The following is a 19045-nucleotide window of genomic DNA, read 5'->3' as shown; positions in this document are numbered from 1 at the left end:
TTAACCAACCTCTGATAACCATCATTCTACCCTCTACCTCCATGAGATTAACGTTTTTAGCTCCCACATGAGTGACAACATGTGTTATTTGTATTTCTATGGTCCATAGGCTCAGTTTTTCAGCTTCCAATTAAACACACTCTAATTGTAAAACACTTAAAATGTCAAAATTGGGAAGAAATTCTTATAAAAAATAACTTGGCTGGCTAACTTTTTTTTTTTTTTTTTTGAGACGGAGTTTCACTCTTGTTGCCCAGGCTGGAGTGCAACGGTGTGATCTCAGCTCACTACAACTTCTACCTCCCGGGTTCAAACGATTCTCCTGCCTCAGCCTCCTGAATAGCTGGGATTACAGGCACGTGCCACCATGCCTGGCTAATTTTTTTTGGTATCTTTAGTAGAGACAGAGTTTTACCATGTTGGTCAGGCTGGTCTCGAACTCCTGACCTCAGATGATCCACCAGCCTCGGCCTCCAAAAGTGCTGGGATTACAGGTGTGAACTACCACACCTGGACTAGGTAACATTTTTAAAAGGAAATAATATAACATTTATTTTGAGAGTTGGATAATTATATTCATACTAGCTTTTCATTTGTGAAAATTTAAAGGCATTGAAGGGAACACAGAGAATTGAAATTTAAGCTCAATATATGTAAAATGAAAGAAATGTTAGGTCTTGTAAGTTTTTAAATATTCCTGAAACTGAATATTCACCTAGTTTTAAAAAATGCAGAAGCTGCAGAACTCCTTTATATTTTTACTTTGAACAAAAGTAAGTAAAAAATCAATACTAATTTACATTGATAGTGCCTGAATAAAGATGTAAAAAATTAGAAACCTGGAGTTTTTATGGTTATGGCTTCTCTTTTAAGAGATTTTTTAGAAATAAAAAATAATTAGACAGCAGAATGAATCAGTTTTCCAACTAGTATGCTGTTACACTTTTTGAACCTAGGGTTTATGGGAAGTAAGGTAGAGGTTCACATGAAAGGGAGCAAAGTTGGTAAACATCTTTAACAAAAGGCAAATTTCAAGACAAGTTGCTTTTCTATTATTTGCATTGGAAAGAAGTTATTGATTATGCTTCCTTAAATCTTTTAAAAATAGGTGGGAGTCATAAATAGATAAATGCACATAATTAATCATATTTTATAATTAAACTCTTATTTCTTAATTTTTTTTTTTTTTTTGAGATGGAGTCTTGCTCTGTCACCCAGGCTGGAGTGCAGTGGCACGATCTTGGCTCACTGCAACCTCTGCCTCCTGGGTTCAAGCAATTTTCCTGCTTCAGCCTCCCAAGTAGTGGATTACAGGCATGTGCCACAAAACCCAGCTAGTTTTTGTATTTTTAGTAGAGACAGGGTTTTGCCATGTTGACCAGACTGATCTCATACTCCTGACCTCAAGTGATCTGCCTGCCTCAGCCTCCCAAAGTGCTGGGATTACAGGCATGAGCCACCGTGCCTGGTCTCTTATTTCTTAATTATTAAAAAAGCAGCAGCTGGAGTTGAAGACTTCCATGTTTTGTACTTTGGCAGTATTTCCTAAATATAAAACTTCAAGCACCAGAGTTTTGATGCAACTCTGGCACAACATTGTAGTGAACATATTTACCCAGTAACTTGTTCTAGTAAGGGAAGAACAATGGGCAATTCAGCCATATGATCAAGTGACTTTTCTTATCAAAGCTCTTTGGATGTTTCCATAAAAGGTACAACTAGGATATCATCTGTTTTATGTCCTCATCAGCTTTAATGTCACTACTCACAACCCCTGCCCTTGTCTCCTCTCCATTATTCAATGATTAGCACATTTCCTTTGGCCACATTGAATGTGTTCCATCATTAACTACAAGGTCAGAAAAACTGGCTAACCAGTTATTTCTTTAGCACTTTACCTTTTTGATACACTTTGCCTTTTTAAAAGCAGTTGATTTAAGAATAATTTTATTTAATAAACATGAATCTAAACATACTTAGGAAGTTACCACCTAAAAAGAACTAGGGAGGCATGATTTATTAATGTCATGAGCCAGTGTCTAATATTTCTATTTAAGGACAAATCTATTTCTAATTAAGGACAAATTTATTGCTGATCATAAATTCCCCCCTCCTCCTCTACATTTCCTGACCGCTCAAACAAAAACATTTTGTTTGAGCCTAGCACACTTAAAAGTTTATATACACTCTTCACTCAAGGACAAAATTCTTCTGTTGGGTTCCTCTGGTCTTTTGACATCTCCTACAGAGCTTATAGAATACAATTAACTGTAAAATAAGTTTTAAATAGATACATACGTTTCTGTGGCAGGATCATAAACTTCACAGGAATTAAGCACTCTCCCAGAAACATTGTTTCCTAAACTTCCACCACAAACATAGATCAGGCCATTGGCTTCCACCATCCCATGGCTGCATCGCTGGGTCAGCATGCTGGGCTTTGTGTGCCAGCTTTCAGTTCTCGTATCATAGCACTCAAATAAATACAGAGCTGAGTTTCCTGTAAAAGAAAAAGGCCCCATCATACTTAACTTTAGTGTGTGCGGGGGTTTGGAGAGAACTGACTGTCGATCTTACTAGTTAAGGAAGGAAGAATTTAGGGTCATAGGGCCATTTTCATACTCAATCAACAACAACAACAACAAAGTGTAGGAATAGTTTAAGAAAACACTAATAATCCTGTTTGTATAGACCCTGGAAAACATCCTTAAAAGGATCTGTTGGAAAGACTTATTTATTGGTAATTAAACTTTAGAAAAAGAAATTTGATTTCAAAAGAAAAATTAAATACGAAGCCTTATATATGTCTTCAAGCCCCGTTATGCATGACGGGAATTATCCATGCTTCAAATGTTTATATAAAGTGGAAAAGCATAATAGTTCCTGACAGATGGTAGACCCACACCTTAAAATACGAAAATTACTATCTGATCATATTCTTATTTAATATTCTGGAATAGCTATAGCACCATTAACAAAACTATACTTCCTAACTATTCTCAGTGTGGTATTTCCTGAAATCACACTGGTCCCTGCTTGAGTATATTCTCAAAATACTGATGTATATTTCTGATGTATTTTGATTACACAACCTAAAGGCAAAACATACATTCATCATGTTTTGAAACTTCTACACACTGCAGGAGTTCAATAAAAAATTTTAGAAATGATACTATTAAAGATTAAGTGCTTTTTTTTTTTTTTCTTTCCCAAGGACAAAAAATGTTAGAAGTTACCAAACTATTTCTCATCTCCCACCATTCTGGGCTAATATCAAATGATTTAAAAACAACATCACCTTTATAATTCTCCATTGCAACTAAGGTCTGTGAAAAGTAAAGATCAGAAAATAACAACTAGAAGAAGCAATGGTCATGACCAAAAATAATTTATTTTTAACTTTTTAAACATTTCTGATTTGGTAGGTTCAGTGGGTGGACACCATGGGAAAATATATAGTATATAGTAAATTAAAAAAAACTATTTAAGCTAAAAACACACTTAGCAAAGGCTGAAGAAATGAAGTTATCTGCAGTACCACAGAATAGTTACTGTCTATCATCTTTAGGATTTATTTTTTGTATTTGAAATATTCTACATTATAACAGCCCGTGAAGAATGCTTTTAAAGAGAGAAAATGGTTACAATTAGGAAATGATTTTTTTTTATTCATTTGACATATAGTTGGGGGTAAAAACCTAAGTATGCAGACCAAAAGTATAACTGTTTACTTGGTCTTCCTAGTTTTCTTTATTAGCCCATTATTTATGCTGAAGAAATCACTTGAAAATGAAAGCATACAAAAGCTATTATGTGTCTAGTCTGCACCTAGAATATTCATTTAGAAAAATTATTCATTTAGAAAAAGAGCACTACTGGACACTAACACACGATTCAATAAGAAAGGTTTTTATATCCACACCCACACCCCATTCTGCTCATAAGCATGAATACCATTACAGTCATTAAAAACTTAAAGAATAAAACGAATGAAAAAGAGCATTATTTTTTCTAATAAAAAGAAAGCAAAAATAATACAAATTTTAAAAGCCTGAATACAGTAATGAGTTCTTAAAGAGTCTAAAAGTTGAACTCTGAAATCTTTAAAACAAATATTATGTAGCCCAAATAACTAATTTAGAACTATAATTCTGATAGTGTCAACTAATGCTTCATTATGATAAAAAATGGACCATTAATCTACGAAGCTAAATTCTGTAATTTAATAGTTTGTAAAGGAATGAGATAAACCTTCAGGGAGATGAGCTCTAAAATGTGACAAACACGTATTTAAATTACCAAGAAAGTACCTGGAGAAATAATACCAGCTGTTTATTTAAATATGAAAGCCAAGATACTTGGCTTTAAAGCATTTGCCCCAAACCAAAATACTTAAGGAGTCCTTACCTACTTCTGAACCTCCAGATGTATAAATTTTGCCTTCTGCAGCACATGCAGCAAGGCTGTCTCGAGGTGTCGGAGGACCCAGTTTGGAATACCAGCTATCCTTCACTACATTATAGCAGTCCATTCGCTTTATCGGGAAAAGCTGAGAGCCTCCCAAAATGTATACTACATTGTCCCAAAACACGCATGCTGCATCTCTTCGTTTTTCAAAGGGGCAGCGGATGTCTGTCCAGCTATAATCCTGTAGCGGAAAAGGACAGGAAGCTTTCAGTAAGGAAAAAAATATAACTGAAAAGGACAATGCAAAGATATAGCCAAAAATATATAAGAATATGTTAATTTATTAGACTACACATACAAATGTTTGGCTTGAGACTATTACCAATTTAATCTTGTGTGGTTTCTGCAGAATGTTGATTAGATGGGGCAGAGGGCAGAAGGCAGGCACTTGACTGCTTTGGGTCCTTTCTGGCTCTAAAATAAACTTAAATATATTTGGATATACCATCACCACCCTGTTTTCTATTCCTTTTGTTACTGAAGATAATACAAGAAGATTCTAAAATAAGTTTTTATTATTTTTAAAAAGCTTCTTTTTCAAATGTAAATGTCTCCATCCCTTCCCTGCCAGATATGTAGTGTGATATAAGTAATCAATGGATAATATAAAGCTCAAATTGCCATTATCCTACCGATAGTCTAAAGCCAGAAGGTATTTTGTGGATTTCTTTATTACTTTTCTATATTCAGTTGAGCCAATGTAGTCAGCTGGACTTTAAAACTGTTGATGTTTATAAGGAAATACTTGAGTAATCTCTTCTGAGTATTCTGGATACTCACTTTTCACCTCAACGATTAGAAATATACACCTATCAGTACTTGACAGTAAGGGCTGTTCACAGCACCTGTTTCTTCACTATGTTTGATAGCATCCAAGAATGCTTGTGCCACCCTTCCATGGATGTGCATGGAGGGATGCCCCTAAAGTTATAGTATCTTGGACCCTCCCCTTTTTTGAGATAGGAAGCTACAGTGTTCCTGCTATTTTCTGAAAATAATCAGGGTCAGATAGAAATTCATACCATTCCCAATCTCACCAAGGAAAGCACTATGTGTGATTATTGAGTTTCCTTTGAGAAAATCTGACTGATAACCTATGATCGTATCCAGTGTTTCAGGCAGTCACTGGATTAAAGTATCACAGAACATCAGGAATGGTCTCTTAGGAAAGGAAGAGCCCTTAATGTAGAATACTTTGACTCCTGACAAAGATGAACATTCTGCTTTTTAGGTGACCAGGAAAATAGAGCCTTAATAGCTTAGGATTTTATTCTCAAATTAGGATCAATATCCCCCTAGGTTACTCAGTGGTGGGCACACAAAACAATGGGATAAACATAACATGTTCCTGAAACTTCAATTCCACTCAACGAACACTTGAAAAACTGGGGGAAAATATTTTCACTTGTTCTCTTAAAGAAACTGTATACCACAGAATGAAATAAAGAGATAAAATAATGATCATATTGTACAGGCAACAATCCCTCAAAGATAAACTAAATCATTCTCTTAAATGTTCTTCAAATCTACTCATAATTCCTATCTAATCAGTTTTAGGTAGCAGAGAAATATGATTTCATTAACTGCATTAACTCAGTGAATCTCAAATCTTGTCCCTCTTACCCCTTATTTATTTGACATTTATTACTTGAGAGCTATATGGGAAACTATTTTTTTTTTTTTTTTTTTTTTTAAATTATAGTACCTAGATACTGTATGTAGTTGTGGGAGGGGGAAAGAGTAGATGGGAAGTCAGCCTTGTCAGCTCAGTGGGTATGACTGGTTGGGCATTACCCTAGTGATAAAACTAGTTCCAACCTGGGCTTGCAGGTAAAGGCAGTGCTATTTATTGCTCCCTGCACTCATAGGCTAAAGGGAAATCTAGAGGAATATGCAGTTTTCGTGTTAGCAAGAAGATGGACAAATAACACTAGAGTCACAGATGGGAAGTTGTATGTGTGTGGGCAGAGTCAGGGAACGGTTACCCTAAAAATATGATTTAATTCAGTTAAGTTTTACTGAGTATCTATTCCATGCAAGTTCTTACACTTAGGTGCTGAGATGTGAAAATGGGAAAATTGGAAAGCCTGGAAAAGACATGGGTAGAAGGATTTTTAAAATTTTGATATATCTCTCATTATACACATGTACACATGCAGACACATCCATGTATAAAGTCCTGTCTTCCTTGGCCCTGTCAGCCTTTCTTGCCTCTGCTGTGATATGCCATGCTATACTTTTTTCTAAGCTCAAGACTGCTTTCCTTTTTGTAGGTTTTCCTGATTTCTTTCTTCTGAATCCTTACCACTTGAAGTTCAGGCCTGATGACTGAGCACTCCATTGTATCTTGCCCTGTGTGATTTTCTAGCTATTAATACAATAGCTCTCATTGCTCCTCCAAGAGTAAAAGCTTCGGGTGGGATGTGGTGGCTCATGCCTGTAATCTCAGCATTTTGGGAGGCAAAGACAGGCAGATCACCTGAGGTCAGGAGTTTAAGACCAGCCTGGCCAACATGGTGAAACCCCGTGTCTACTAAAAATACAAAAAATTAGCCGGGCATGGTGGCAGGCACCTGTAATCCCTGCTACTCGGGAGGCTGAGGCAGGAGAGTTGCTTGAACCTGGGAGGTGGAAGTTGCGGTGAGCCGAGATCATGCCATCACACTCCAGACTGTGCAACGAGAGCGAAACTCCGTCTCCCCCAAAAAAAGAAAAAAAAAAAAAAAAGAGTAAAAGCTTGGGGGTGATAAGTTGTAAATATTTTCTCTAAATGCCTCAAGGCAAAAGATCAGTGTGATATTTTCCTTCAGGCCGGGCGCGGTGGCTCAAGCCTGTAATCCCAGCACTTTGGGAGGCCGAGACGGGCGGATCACAAGGTCAGGAGATCGAGACCATCCTGGCTAACACGGTGAAACCCCGTCTCTACTAAAAAATACAAAAAACTAGCCGGGCGAGGTGGCGGGCACCTGTAGTCCCAGCTACTCCGGAGGCTGAGGCAGGAGAATGGTGTGAACCTGGGAGGCGGAGCTTGTAGTGAGCTGAAATCCAGCCACTGCACTCCAGCCTGGGCGACAGAGCGAGACTCCATCTCAAAAAAAAAAAAAAAGAAAAAAGAAAAAAAAGATATTTTCCTTCAAAGTAAGGATTGATTTTATATAATGTATTCTGAAAACACATAGATCCTCAAATAATAGAAATGCTGTAGTATGAAGGGAACCACAATCCAAAATGAAATACTTTTCATTTTTAACACCTGAGAACTTTATTTCAGATCATTTTGAGAGAAAATCGAGCCAAATTAGGGAAGGCAGGGTCTTATGGAAAAAAAGAAAGCAAAATTATCGAAACTTTAAGATTCCTTAGAGAAACCACAGGGAATCAATCCAACCTGAGTTTAAGATGACCAAATTGCAAGTACTTTCTCTTAAGCCATTATTTGATATAGCTCAGTTTCTAAGGGCTTTAAAAAAGGCCACACGCCTATGGTGACAATCTACATGAAAAGCAGGTTTATGCCAGATACCAGAACATTCCTAGAAGTAGTTTCATGAGAAACACATAGAAACAGTTTTGGCTTCATTCATTTTACAAGGACACAAAGAATGCAGTTCAAGGGAACTGGGAAACTTGGGTATAAAGCCAGGCTCTGTATGGAGGAGCTACGGATCTCAACTGGGTCACTTAACTTCCAAGGGACTTTACTTTATCTGTACAACAAAATGATTGAGCTAGATGACCAAAGGTCTCTTCACTTTCAGCCCGAACATCCAATGATCTTAGAATCCAAATGACTTAGGATGTATCCCTAACCAAATAGCTACTATTAATTTATTAGTTATTAAGTACTTACCTTTCCAGGAACTATGCTGAAATATTTTAAAACATCATCTAATTTAATTTCCTTAATAACTCTATAAGTTAATATACTCATTTACAGATAAGAAAACTAAGAGATATTAAGTAACTTATCAAAGGTCACATAGTTAGAAAATGGTGAACCCAAGATCTTAATCTAAATCCATTCGACTCCAAAGCTGTGTCTTTAGCCTCTACGCTGCTTCTCTAAAAGACTTTCACGGCCTATTAGAAAGAACAAAGGATTCGGAGTACAGTGATCTGGGTTGCTCTTGTCACTATTGTGTTTCTAGCAAAGTGATTCTGGGCACTTGAATTGTCATCGTTGGATCTCAACAGCCTCATCTATAAAATCAGGAGGTTAGCAGGATGGCTGCTGATGTCCTGCACAATCTCCATATCTTTTCACTTATAAACACAATGCTCAACCACCAAAAGCACAGCTGGTGTGAAAATAGAGTTTCTCTCCATGTGTTTGTACAGTATTTGGCCCAGGGCTTAGCATACTGAGGGAATGTTGTCATTGAGTGATAGTTCACATTTGTAGAAAAATATATCATTCAATTGGGCCACCCTCATTTTTGACTCTGCAAATGTCATAGACATTTGCTGCACTCTGCTACTGGTTTGTACCAGTTCTTCATTGCAGCACTATCTTTATACTACACTAGTTCCAGCTGGCATCTTATCACTATGGCTCCTGGTTCTGTGGTGGCTGTACCACTGAAGACCAGAGGGACCTGTAACCAACCAACTGGCAGTTCCTGGGGTTGAGGGCCAGGTTTTCATCTCCTGTTTTTGTAAATCCAAATAGTTTCCACTTTCATCCTTTGCTAGAGCAATTTTTCTCCTAGGAATTTATCCTAAAGAAAAAACTAAACAGCGTGTAAAGCTGGCAGATATAAAGGTGTTTCACTGCAGGAGTATTTTAACAGGAAAAAACTGTAACCCAAATGTGTTTGATGAAGACAGGTATTAAATTATGGTATATCCTTGTGATGGAATACTCTACAGCCCTTCAAAAGGATGATATTCTCACTGATGTGAAAATATCTCCATAATAAAATGGTGAGAGTAAAATACATTTTGTAAAATAGCATGTAGGCATGATCCCATATTTGTAAAATGTAAGGACTGAAATGATGTTCACTAACTACTGATGACTGTCTTTGGACGTTGGGGGCACTTTGGCTTTCTCCTTTATATCTTGCTATATTTGAATTTTCTACAAAGAATATGTATTTAAAAAAAAAATAACAAAAATACAAGGAATGATACCAAAAATACGGTACCAGGAAAACAACTACTTTTCTCAGCAGAAGCCTATACTAGTGCTAAATGTTTTAACAGGAACATTTAATTCAAACTAATTTAAAGGCTTTAAGAATTGAGAAACACAAATAGCTATATTATGAGACTAAATTTCATCTATAGGACAGATTAGAGGCAGTCTTTGCTTTCCTTCCAAATAGCACATTCTTAAGGGCACTCTGGTTTTCCAGAAGCAAACACTTGATCATGTCAAGTAATTCCACAGGATGTATCCATATTTTGAAATATGCTCATTTTCAGTAGAGTCACACAAATATTACTGGAAACATATTAACCTTAAGTCCAGAAAGAAATTTAATAATTAGCCATTAGGAAAAATACTCTTGTAACTCAAATTCTTCAACAACAGTAACATTGTAGCTCAATAGTTTCCACAGTTGGGGAGGAGGGAGATTGTGCTATTGCAGGCTGCTAGATAAAATCAGGCTTAATTAGCAACAAACAATATATAAATGGGCATTCCTTAGCTGTTAATGATTAGCTAAAATTAGCAAAGAGTCCAAAGTGAGGCCAGTGGCAAGCTGAAAGGGAATTATTAAGAATCACTGCTGCTTTATAAAGTCACAAAATGTTCTTCCTGTCTCCACTCTCAAAACCACACCACCAACAAACAAAAATCAAACCTAAGCTACTCAGAAACTCAACCATTAAATAAAACTCAGTCTGAAGGTGAATGAAGCATGACATGGCTATTACGCTTGATAACAGTACTTGTCCTTTGAGTAGAAATAACATATTAGAGAAGTATATAGTATCCCTGCGCTAGTACCTTGCCAGTTATCTAAACAGAAGATTGCCTTTAAGTGAACTTTGCCATGCAATTTTTAATCTTGGTGTAGCAAGGTATATTATGCTTTAAATTATCTCAAATCCCAGAAAGTAATCGTATACTCATTTATAAAAACGTTCTCACCAATGAAACAAACATCTACTTTTTGTACAGAGTACAGGAGATGTCCCAGGTGTCTAGAAGAGTTCAGAAGATGAAGGGAAAAACAAAGTGGGGAAGATGGCAAGCATTTTTATATTTAAATATGGGAAGATTAGAAAACCCAAGGGTGGCAGGGAGAATCTGACAGAGGAGTTAAGGAGAGCAAGGAAATGAAAAAAGAGTCAGACGAACATAATTGACATTCACATAAATCCTGAGAAGATTTAAACTTTTTGGCTTTAGACCAGAAAACTGGTTTAGAAAGGCTAACTGATGGTGGGGTATGGTGGTGCAAGCCTGTAATCCTAGCACTTTGGGAGGTTGAGGCAGGCAGATTGCGTGAGTTCAGTAGCTGAGACCAGACTGGGCAACATGGTGAAACCTGTCTCCATAAAAAATCTAAAAATTAGCAGATGTAGTGGCATGTAGTTCCAACTACTCAGGAGGCTGAGGTGAGAAGAATGCCTGAGCCTGGGAGGTTGAGGCTGCAGTGAACCGAGATCACGCCACTGTACTCCAGCCTGGGCAACAGAGTGAGGGAGGGGGAGGCAGAGGAGGAAGGGAGGGGGAGGGGGAGGAGGAGAAGAAGGAGGAGAAGAAGGAGAAGAAGGAGAAGGAGAAGGAGGAGAAAGCTAACTGACTTGCCTAAGATCATATCTAGAAAAAAGAAAAAAGGAAAGAAAAGTCTCAGCCAGGCTTGGTGGTTCATGTACTTTTATCCCAGTGCTTTGGGAGGCCAAGGCAGGAGGATGGCTTTAGGCTGGGAGTTCAAGACCAGCCTGGGCAACATAGTGAGACCCCTGTCTCCACAAAAAAAATAAAATAAAATAAAAAAAATGGCCATGTGTGGTGATGCACGCCTGTAGTCCCAGCTACTTGGGAGGCTGAGGTGGGAGAATCACTTGAGCCCAGAAGGTTGAGGCTGCAGTGATCACCACTGTACTCCACCCTATGTGACAGAGGAAGACCCTGTTTTAAAAACAAAACAACAAAAAGATCTCACAAAAGACAAAAGACCAATGACCTAATCCTTCAGCTCTTCCACCTATGTCTAATGTCTTTTTTTTTTTTAAGTGCAAAGTCAAGTTAGATTCCATTCAGTTATATAATACTTTTGGTGGCTTTTATGAAAAATTTTAATAATCATACTTACCAAGTCAAGATGCATTCATACCCAGGATTCAATATACTTTTAAGTCTTTTCTCTTTCTTCCTACCCAAACCCTATGAGTAAGTCTACCTCAAGAAAACTTCCATGAAGCTTCCACAGAGGATTCCTGATTGACAAATCCCACCCAGGCAGCTCTCTTCTTTCCATGCCACCAACACAGTCATTGTCTATCACACATCAGGACAATTAACTGTTAAGTTCAGCTGAGGTGTTGACCGCCACCTCTGTGCTAACTGCTGTGTGCTTATGTGTACACCTCATGCACTCTGTGAGGACAGGGTCCTGTTGTATGTGTCTTTCATATCCCCTGCTGGTGTTCAACCCACAAATTTCAAATCCTAGATGAACCATGATACTGGTAATATATGCTAAAATATTATTTGTTTAAACTATACTTTTACAACCAGCTAGCCATACAACACACCCTGTTGTTAGGTAAGGATAATTATCTTTTATACCTGGATTACCAAATTTTCAAAGAAAATAATCCGTGCCCAACCCAACCAAATATGATTCAATACTTCTGAGATGACAGCTCTTAATGCAGCTCTGGGTCAACATATGAACAATAACCAAAGGTAATCAATATTAATTATTGGTGACATGGTCTAGTAAATAGTGTGAATTTATCTCCTTCCCTGTCAGTTATCCTTAGCTTGACTTATCCCTTTAGCCCTGTGCTCATAGACCCACTGCTGTCTAGCTACCTCCCAAAGGCTAGAGTCCCTTAAAACCCCACCCCAGGCTGGCTGTGGTGGCTCACACCTATAATCCCAGAACTTTGAGAGCCTGAGGCAGGAGGACTGCTTGAGTCCAGAAGTTCAAAACCAGCGCTGGCAACATAGAGAGAACCCTGTCGCTACAAAAAATGAAAAAAATTAGTGGGGTGTGGTGGCAAGTGCCCGAAGTCCCAACTACTGGAGAGGCTGAGGTGGGAGGTCACTTGAGCCTGGGAGGTCAAGGCTGCAGTGAGCCACGGCCGTGCCACTGCACTCCAGCCCGGGTGACAGAGCAAGAACCTGTCTCAGAAACACAACATAACACAAACTTCACGGAGGTATCATTCCCATTTTCCTCATTTCTTCCCATTTACAGCCTTCAATCAAATATATGCAGCTCTGTTTCCACTCTCCCTGAGCCTTTTTAGAGGGCTGATCTGTTAATTTATGATAATTAAGGCCAGCTGTGGCTATGGAGCATGAGTTTGATGTCATGACTCCCAGCATCAGTCATATTTTCCCTGGGGGTTTCTTGGAGATGCAGTGACATAACACAAAGAGAAACAAATCTTTGAAGGTGGGAACTTCAGGCACTATGCCAAGGTGGGGTGGAAGGGGCTGTGAAGTTGATTTTAGAACAACACTACCAACCAGTGTATTAGGGAGGTACTTGAAAAGAAATTGAGACCCTCAATATTTCTATTTTGGAAGACGTTCTAGGAAACCAGAGCATATAACTGAGAACTTACCTCAGGATGTGATCTAATCTCTTCTTTACATGAACATGAAGACCACCTATCTTACAAACTGCCTTCAAAGAATCAGGGAGAATACCTTTCAAGCACAAACTGCAGAGAACACTGTTTACCCCTGGCTGCCCATGATGCTGACAACTAAGGAAGCTTAAGGGATACTTATGATGACCCAAACTTGCATCTCAGCAATGTCAGTTGCTGGGGCTTGCAGCTAGAGGTCCAACTCATCTGGGATGGTTGCTCCCTATTTTAGATATTTTGTTCTTGTAGGTACTTCTGATCATTGTAGCAGTGTTCACATTTTTACTTCTGTGTAGTACTTCTAGAGCTCTTTGCTGGTGACAAACACTACTCATATACTGTTATAAAACTCTCATTTTTTAAAAAAAATGTAACACCATTTTCCTTTAAGGTTTACACTTCATTTATGCACATGATCTTTTAAAATTGTACACAGTTTATAACAGCTGATTTCCGCCATGATCACAGGGTGGGACTGTTTCCTCCTTAGGGAGGACCTGTTTAAGAGGGAGGGTGGCTATGATACAGGCACTGCAATACTTTTAATATAAAATATTTCTGACAGGAAAATTTGTCCCAAGTTAAAGATAACTTCTTTTTATCTTCTTTTCTTTTATTTAGAGCCCTCTATATTTAGATCCAGTCTTATACAACCGAGAAAATTATGTAAAGTTATATTGATTCACTCATCCTTATAAACTTGAGTACTCACCCTGCGCCAGACACTCAGCTCAGTAATGAGTCTACCTTAGAGTTCTGAATACGAAAATGCACCCAGGGTAAACCTTCTGAACCTGGTGGTTCCATGAATAGGGCGCCATATGGTTTTCTGCCTTAGTAATTTACAAGCTCTGGCCCTCGCCCTGTTAGTCTTACTACTAGTTTATTGTTGGCAGGGAATATGCAGAATCCTCTTTTCTCCAGGGCATAGTCTCCTGTTTCTCCACGTATGAAGCCAAGATCCTTACAAAGCCCCAGCTCATCATTTCACTGGGAGGAGGAATCCAAATAAAAACTGGTCAGTTAAGTCAACTTTTATTTAGGTATCAATATCGTAAGACATTACCATGCTACAGATTGAGAACACCAATACTAGGATAAATAGAACACTGAATACATAACTCTTTTAGAAATCACTAAGCATTTGATGATTTAAAAACAGATACAGGATGGGAAGAGGCAGCTCAACAGGCTTTATAAAAGGATAATAACAAGAAAAATATCATTTCAATTCAATATAGCAACCCAAGACTTCTTTTTCTGTCAATATTCAGAAAAAAAGTAAGATTTTTCTTTGCTATAACTTTTTAGTCACCAGTAAGAAAAAATATTTGCCTCCTGTCACCAATGAAATACAAGAACTATAATTGATGGAATGAAAATGTTTTTATTGGTAGTTCATTCCTCAATTATTTGAATTTTCCCATAAATTTTCAAAGTGCAATTAGGAATGAGTCATTTATAAGAGCAAGGCAAGACAACAAATGAGAATTCTGAAGTTACAGTCTCACTTCCAGGCTTGTGTAGAAGAATATGCATCTCTTTTCAACTGTCCAATTAAAAAAAAATCAAGGAAAGAATTAGAACTACAGACTAAAAATAAAGTGCTAAGAGTCATCCCACATTTGCCTTATTGTAGGAACAGTGCTCCCTACCTCCTAAATGAAATCAGAATTCTTCTTGCCCATCTGTACATCAAAATAGCCATCTACTTTATTTTAAAATAAAATATCTTCCACCAACACTTGGCTTAATTGCTTTTTAACTGCCAAAATCAATACCACAGTTATGGTTTGGGAAACAAATTGGGTGTAATTATTACTAATACCTGAAAGCTGTGGTTTTTAGAATTACAATTTTTGTTTTGTTTTGTTTTGTTTTGTTTTTGTTGCTGTTCTCATTACCCAGGCTGCAGTGCAGTGGCAGGATCTCGGCTCACTGCAATCTCAACCTGTCGGGTTCAAGCGATTCTCCTGCCTCAGCCTCCCCAGCAGCTGGGATTACAGGCATCTGCCACCACGCCTGGCTAATTTTTTGTAGTTTTAGTAGAGATGGGGTTTCACCATGTTGCCCAGGCTGGTCTCAAACTCCTGACCTCAGGTGATCCACCCACCTCGGGCTCCCATAGTACTGGGATTACAGGTGTGAGCCACTGTGCCTGGCCTAGAATTACAATTTAAACTACCATTTCAGTTTTTGTTTGGGAAAAAAGGAAGTTTATCATTTTCCTGTTCTTCACTCAAAAGGATCCTGAAAAGTTAACTGTCCTCACAGTGAGGCCAGTGTGCTTACTGGATAGTACACAGGCCATGAATTCTCATGGCACCTGCTAGTCACTCAGTCTTCTATTGAGAAAGCCAGAATTCTGTAGGTGAAAAATCAGCCTATTTTCTGGAGATGAAGGAATAGACCAGAAATCGATGTCTGAGCCAAGAGCGGGGCAACAGGGACAGTCCAAATATGATGGTGATTAGCCAGTTTAAACTGATCTTTCCCTCCTTGGGGAGCTGTTTTTGCTATCTGGCGGCATATTTGCTCTATGGGTTATGGTGTTAAGTGTTATGGTAAGAAAGAAAAGCTGATGGAAGTTTCTTTCTCTACCAAAATATAAGAGGAACTGCTTGCCTTGGTGGAACTGCTGAGACTGGTAACTTTGTTGCAAGAGGGCCAGATGTGGTCTTCTTACTGGATCAGATTAATATAGCCAGGAAAACTTGCCATATAGCTAACACTTTGGCTAATGCATATTTCTGTTTCTATCTATTCAGATCATTAGATCGAATTCCTTTTCAGCCGGCAGGGAAAATTTTTAAATGTCATGGTCTGACTTCAAGGATCCCTTGACTCTTTAGCTCTATGCCATAATCTAAGCTGCAGGCATCCTGGACCATCTCACCTTCCCAAGGTCACATACTGGTCTCCTGTGTTGATGCGCATAATGCTAACCATTACTGGAGACCAGAAAATGGAAAGGATCCTACATCTTGGTAAGAAATGTTGCTTGACAGGACAGAAGATAAGCCTAGAATACAGTGCTGATTGCTTCAAAGTCCCTAGATGTTCTTAGGTCTAGAGCAGAGGTTGGCAAATTATGGCCTGAAGGCCAAATCCAACCCCTTAGCTGGTTTTGTAAATAGTCTTTTTTTGTTTGTTTGTTTTGAGACACAGTCTCACTCTGTCGCCCAGGCTGGAGTGCAGTGGCATGATCTCAGCTCACTGCAACCTTCACCTCCTGGGTTCAAGTGATTCTCCTGCCTCAGCCTCCCAAGTAGCTGAGATTACAGACATGCACTGTCATGTCCAGCTAATTATTTTGTATTTTTAGTAGAGATGGAATTTCACCATGTTGGCAAGGCTGGTCTCAAACTCCTGACCTCAGGTGATCCATCCACCTTGGACTCCCAAAGTGCAGGGATTACAGGCACAAGCCACTGCACTTGACCTGTAAATTAAATCTTATTGGAACACAGCCATAACCATTCGCTTATGTATTGTTTATGGCTGCTTTCCTGCTACTGGGTCAGACTATGGATGGCATGCAAAGCTGAAAATACTTACTCTGGTCCTTCATAGAAAAGTTTGTGAAGCCCTGATCTACAGCACGTTGGTATAATCCCTTGAAAATGAAGGACAGCTTGCTGACCCCTAGCACCTCCTACATATTAGAGATGGCATATGGTTATTACACTTCTGGGTAAACCGCAAAGCTATCAGTTACAAGTAAAATCTAGAGTACGAGAAATCTTTCTGAGTGGGACAGGCTACAGTAGTATGGTTCAGCTGCCTGTGATCCTGGGGCATTAGGATGCTGCATATAGGTTGAGGTATGTCTCAATATAATCAGAGCATGCCCCAAATTCTGGAGCAAGGCCAGCCTCCTTTATGCAGGTATCACTCTTTCAGTAGACAATTCCCAGCTGGCCATGAGGTTCTGACAGATGGCAAATGTCTGACACCAAGGTAAACCAGGTGACCATGTCATTAACCCATCTTGAACAATTTTACCTGACCTGCCTAGCCACAAATACAGCATGTCTTCAACCAATAATGCAGCATGTAAATGCAAGACTGGGCTTACGGAGGTTCCAAAGGCACAAAATACCCAAATAGGCTAATGACAGTCCTTATCCAGTAGCCCTTCACTTAATTCACTACCTTTCTCCCTCACCCAGGACTATGCCTTCATGGAGGGGTGTCACTAATATATCAGCTAACAAATTTGAGAGGCCTGGACTTGGTTCACTTTTGATAGTAATAGCCAATAATGAGCTGCAAAAGCATTGTAGCTCCCCGTGTCAGGAACTGTTTTGAAGGACAATATGAAGGAAAGTGTTCTGACTTGACAGAATTCCAAGCAGTTCATTTTACTGTCCATTATACCTTTTAGGAGAAAAACCCTAAGGTCAGTTGTTTATCAAGTCTTGGGCAGTTGCTAATGGTTTATCCAGATGGATGTAGGCTTGAAATAATGCTCTGGTCTCATCAGGTATCTATTCAACCAAAAATGGGTTTGCAAAATGATGAAAAAGATCATTATGTGTTTGGATTCAGCACCACTTATGGATATCACTGTGCAAGTTTGGGGTGTTATCCTTTAGGATTGTGGTATTTGCTCTTCCCCAGCAATACATGTAGTACCAGAAAAATATGGTATTCTTTCTCCCACAGCCAAAACATACAGGTCTAAGACACAAGGAGTAGAAACGTGAGTGGACTCTCTCAAGGTTATAAGTAATGACCCACTGAAAAAAGTTTTATTCCTATCCCTATGACTCAAGCTCTCCTGACCCAGTTGGTTGGCATAATATGTAATGAAAAGTTCACTAAACTTGGTGATCATTTCTAGATGGTTCAAATAAAGGTCATTTAATCTTTTTTCTTTGTGGTTTTCTAGGGTTTCCAAATATTCTAGAATGACTATGTATTATTTCATATTAAAATTACTAAGGGGAAAAAACAAACAAAATATAGCCCCAGCAGATTTTCATTTAAAATGGGACATAAGGAAGAAATCGTAATGAATGCAAGCAGCTGCTGACAAAGAGAGGTGGGGAAGAACTAGTTTCCCTTTTTCTTTGACAGTGGTTACCATGTAACATTCCAGAACAATTAAGGAAACATTTGGAATCTAAGCCTGATTTCCTTATCTGTAAAATGATCTATGTATCTCCTAAGGTATGTGAAAGAACACCATAAACTATAATCTCTGAAGGTATGAGTTATTACCACTTGTGGTTGGTGAGTGTCTTATGTGTTCAGTGCTTTCAAAGACAACATCAAAAAACAAGAATAAAAATCAGTTACCTTTGGGTTAAAATATCTACAAGACTGTGGTTGAGAGCCTCCAAATAGGGCTATGCGGTAGTCATGTTTCTTTCTTCTGGGTCTTGTGCCATCTACGAGTTCTTCTCGGTCCTCTGGAGACAGTAGATGGTACCTCATTCCACCTGTAGTAAAATACATGGCAACTCTTCAAGAACTTCAGGCACTAACCAGTGCTTTGAAAAGGAAATACCAAGACATAACAGGGCCTTTATTTCAGTAACTTTCTTTTATCCTATCTTTATAGCATTTGAGGAAAGTGAGGGAAAGAGGCAGGAGAAATGTATAAGGATCCGAGTACTAAGCAATTCATTATTCTCAGCAATCACCATTATTCTAAGACTGCCCCACCCAGCAAGCAACTTACTATGTACCAGTGAATTATCTGGCAACAGCTGTCAAAATAATATCCACATCTCCTAACCCAGTGGTTCTCGATCTTTACATTAGAATCACCTAGAAAATCTCCGAA

At 38.6% G+C, this 19045-nt stretch overlaps 3 protein-coding genes across 13 annotated transcripts in view; 1 reads left to right on the top strand and 2 right to left on the bottom strand.

The window, feature by feature from the left end:
* Positions 1-19045, bottom strand: part of NUP42 (nucleoporin 42) — a 1164542-nt gene that overhangs the window by 29327 nt on the left and 1116170 nt on the right. The window lies entirely within an intron of this gene.
* TOMM7 (translocase of outer mitochondrial membrane 7) overlaps positions 1-19045 on the top strand; it is a 540985-nt gene that overhangs the window by 194199 nt on the left and 327741 nt on the right. The window lies entirely within an intron of this gene.
* Positions 1-19045, bottom strand: part of KLHL7 (kelch like family member 7) — a 70153-nt gene that overhangs the window by 5325 nt on the left and 45783 nt on the right. For both annotated transcript variants that reach the window (XM_050783126.1, XM_050783127.1), the window contains exons 7-9: positions 18556-18698; positions 4408-4648; positions 2299-2500 (exon numbers count right to left, since the gene is read on the bottom strand). In XM_050783126.1, the coding sequence (XP_050639083.1) occupies positions 2299-2500; positions 4408-4648; positions 18556-18698 (586 nt within the window). The remainder of the gene's footprint in view (positions 1-2298; positions 2501-4407; positions 4649-18555; positions 18699-19045) is intronic.

This window comes from Macaca thibetana, chromosome 3 (genome assembly GCF_024542745.1).
Source record: "Macaca thibetana thibetana isolate TM-01 chromosome 3, ASM2454274v1, whole genome shotgun sequence".
NCBI lineage: Eukaryota > Metazoa > Chordata > Mammalia > Primates > Cercopithecidae > Macaca > Macaca thibetana.
This window is presented reverse-complemented; position numbering and strand designations above follow the sequence as displayed.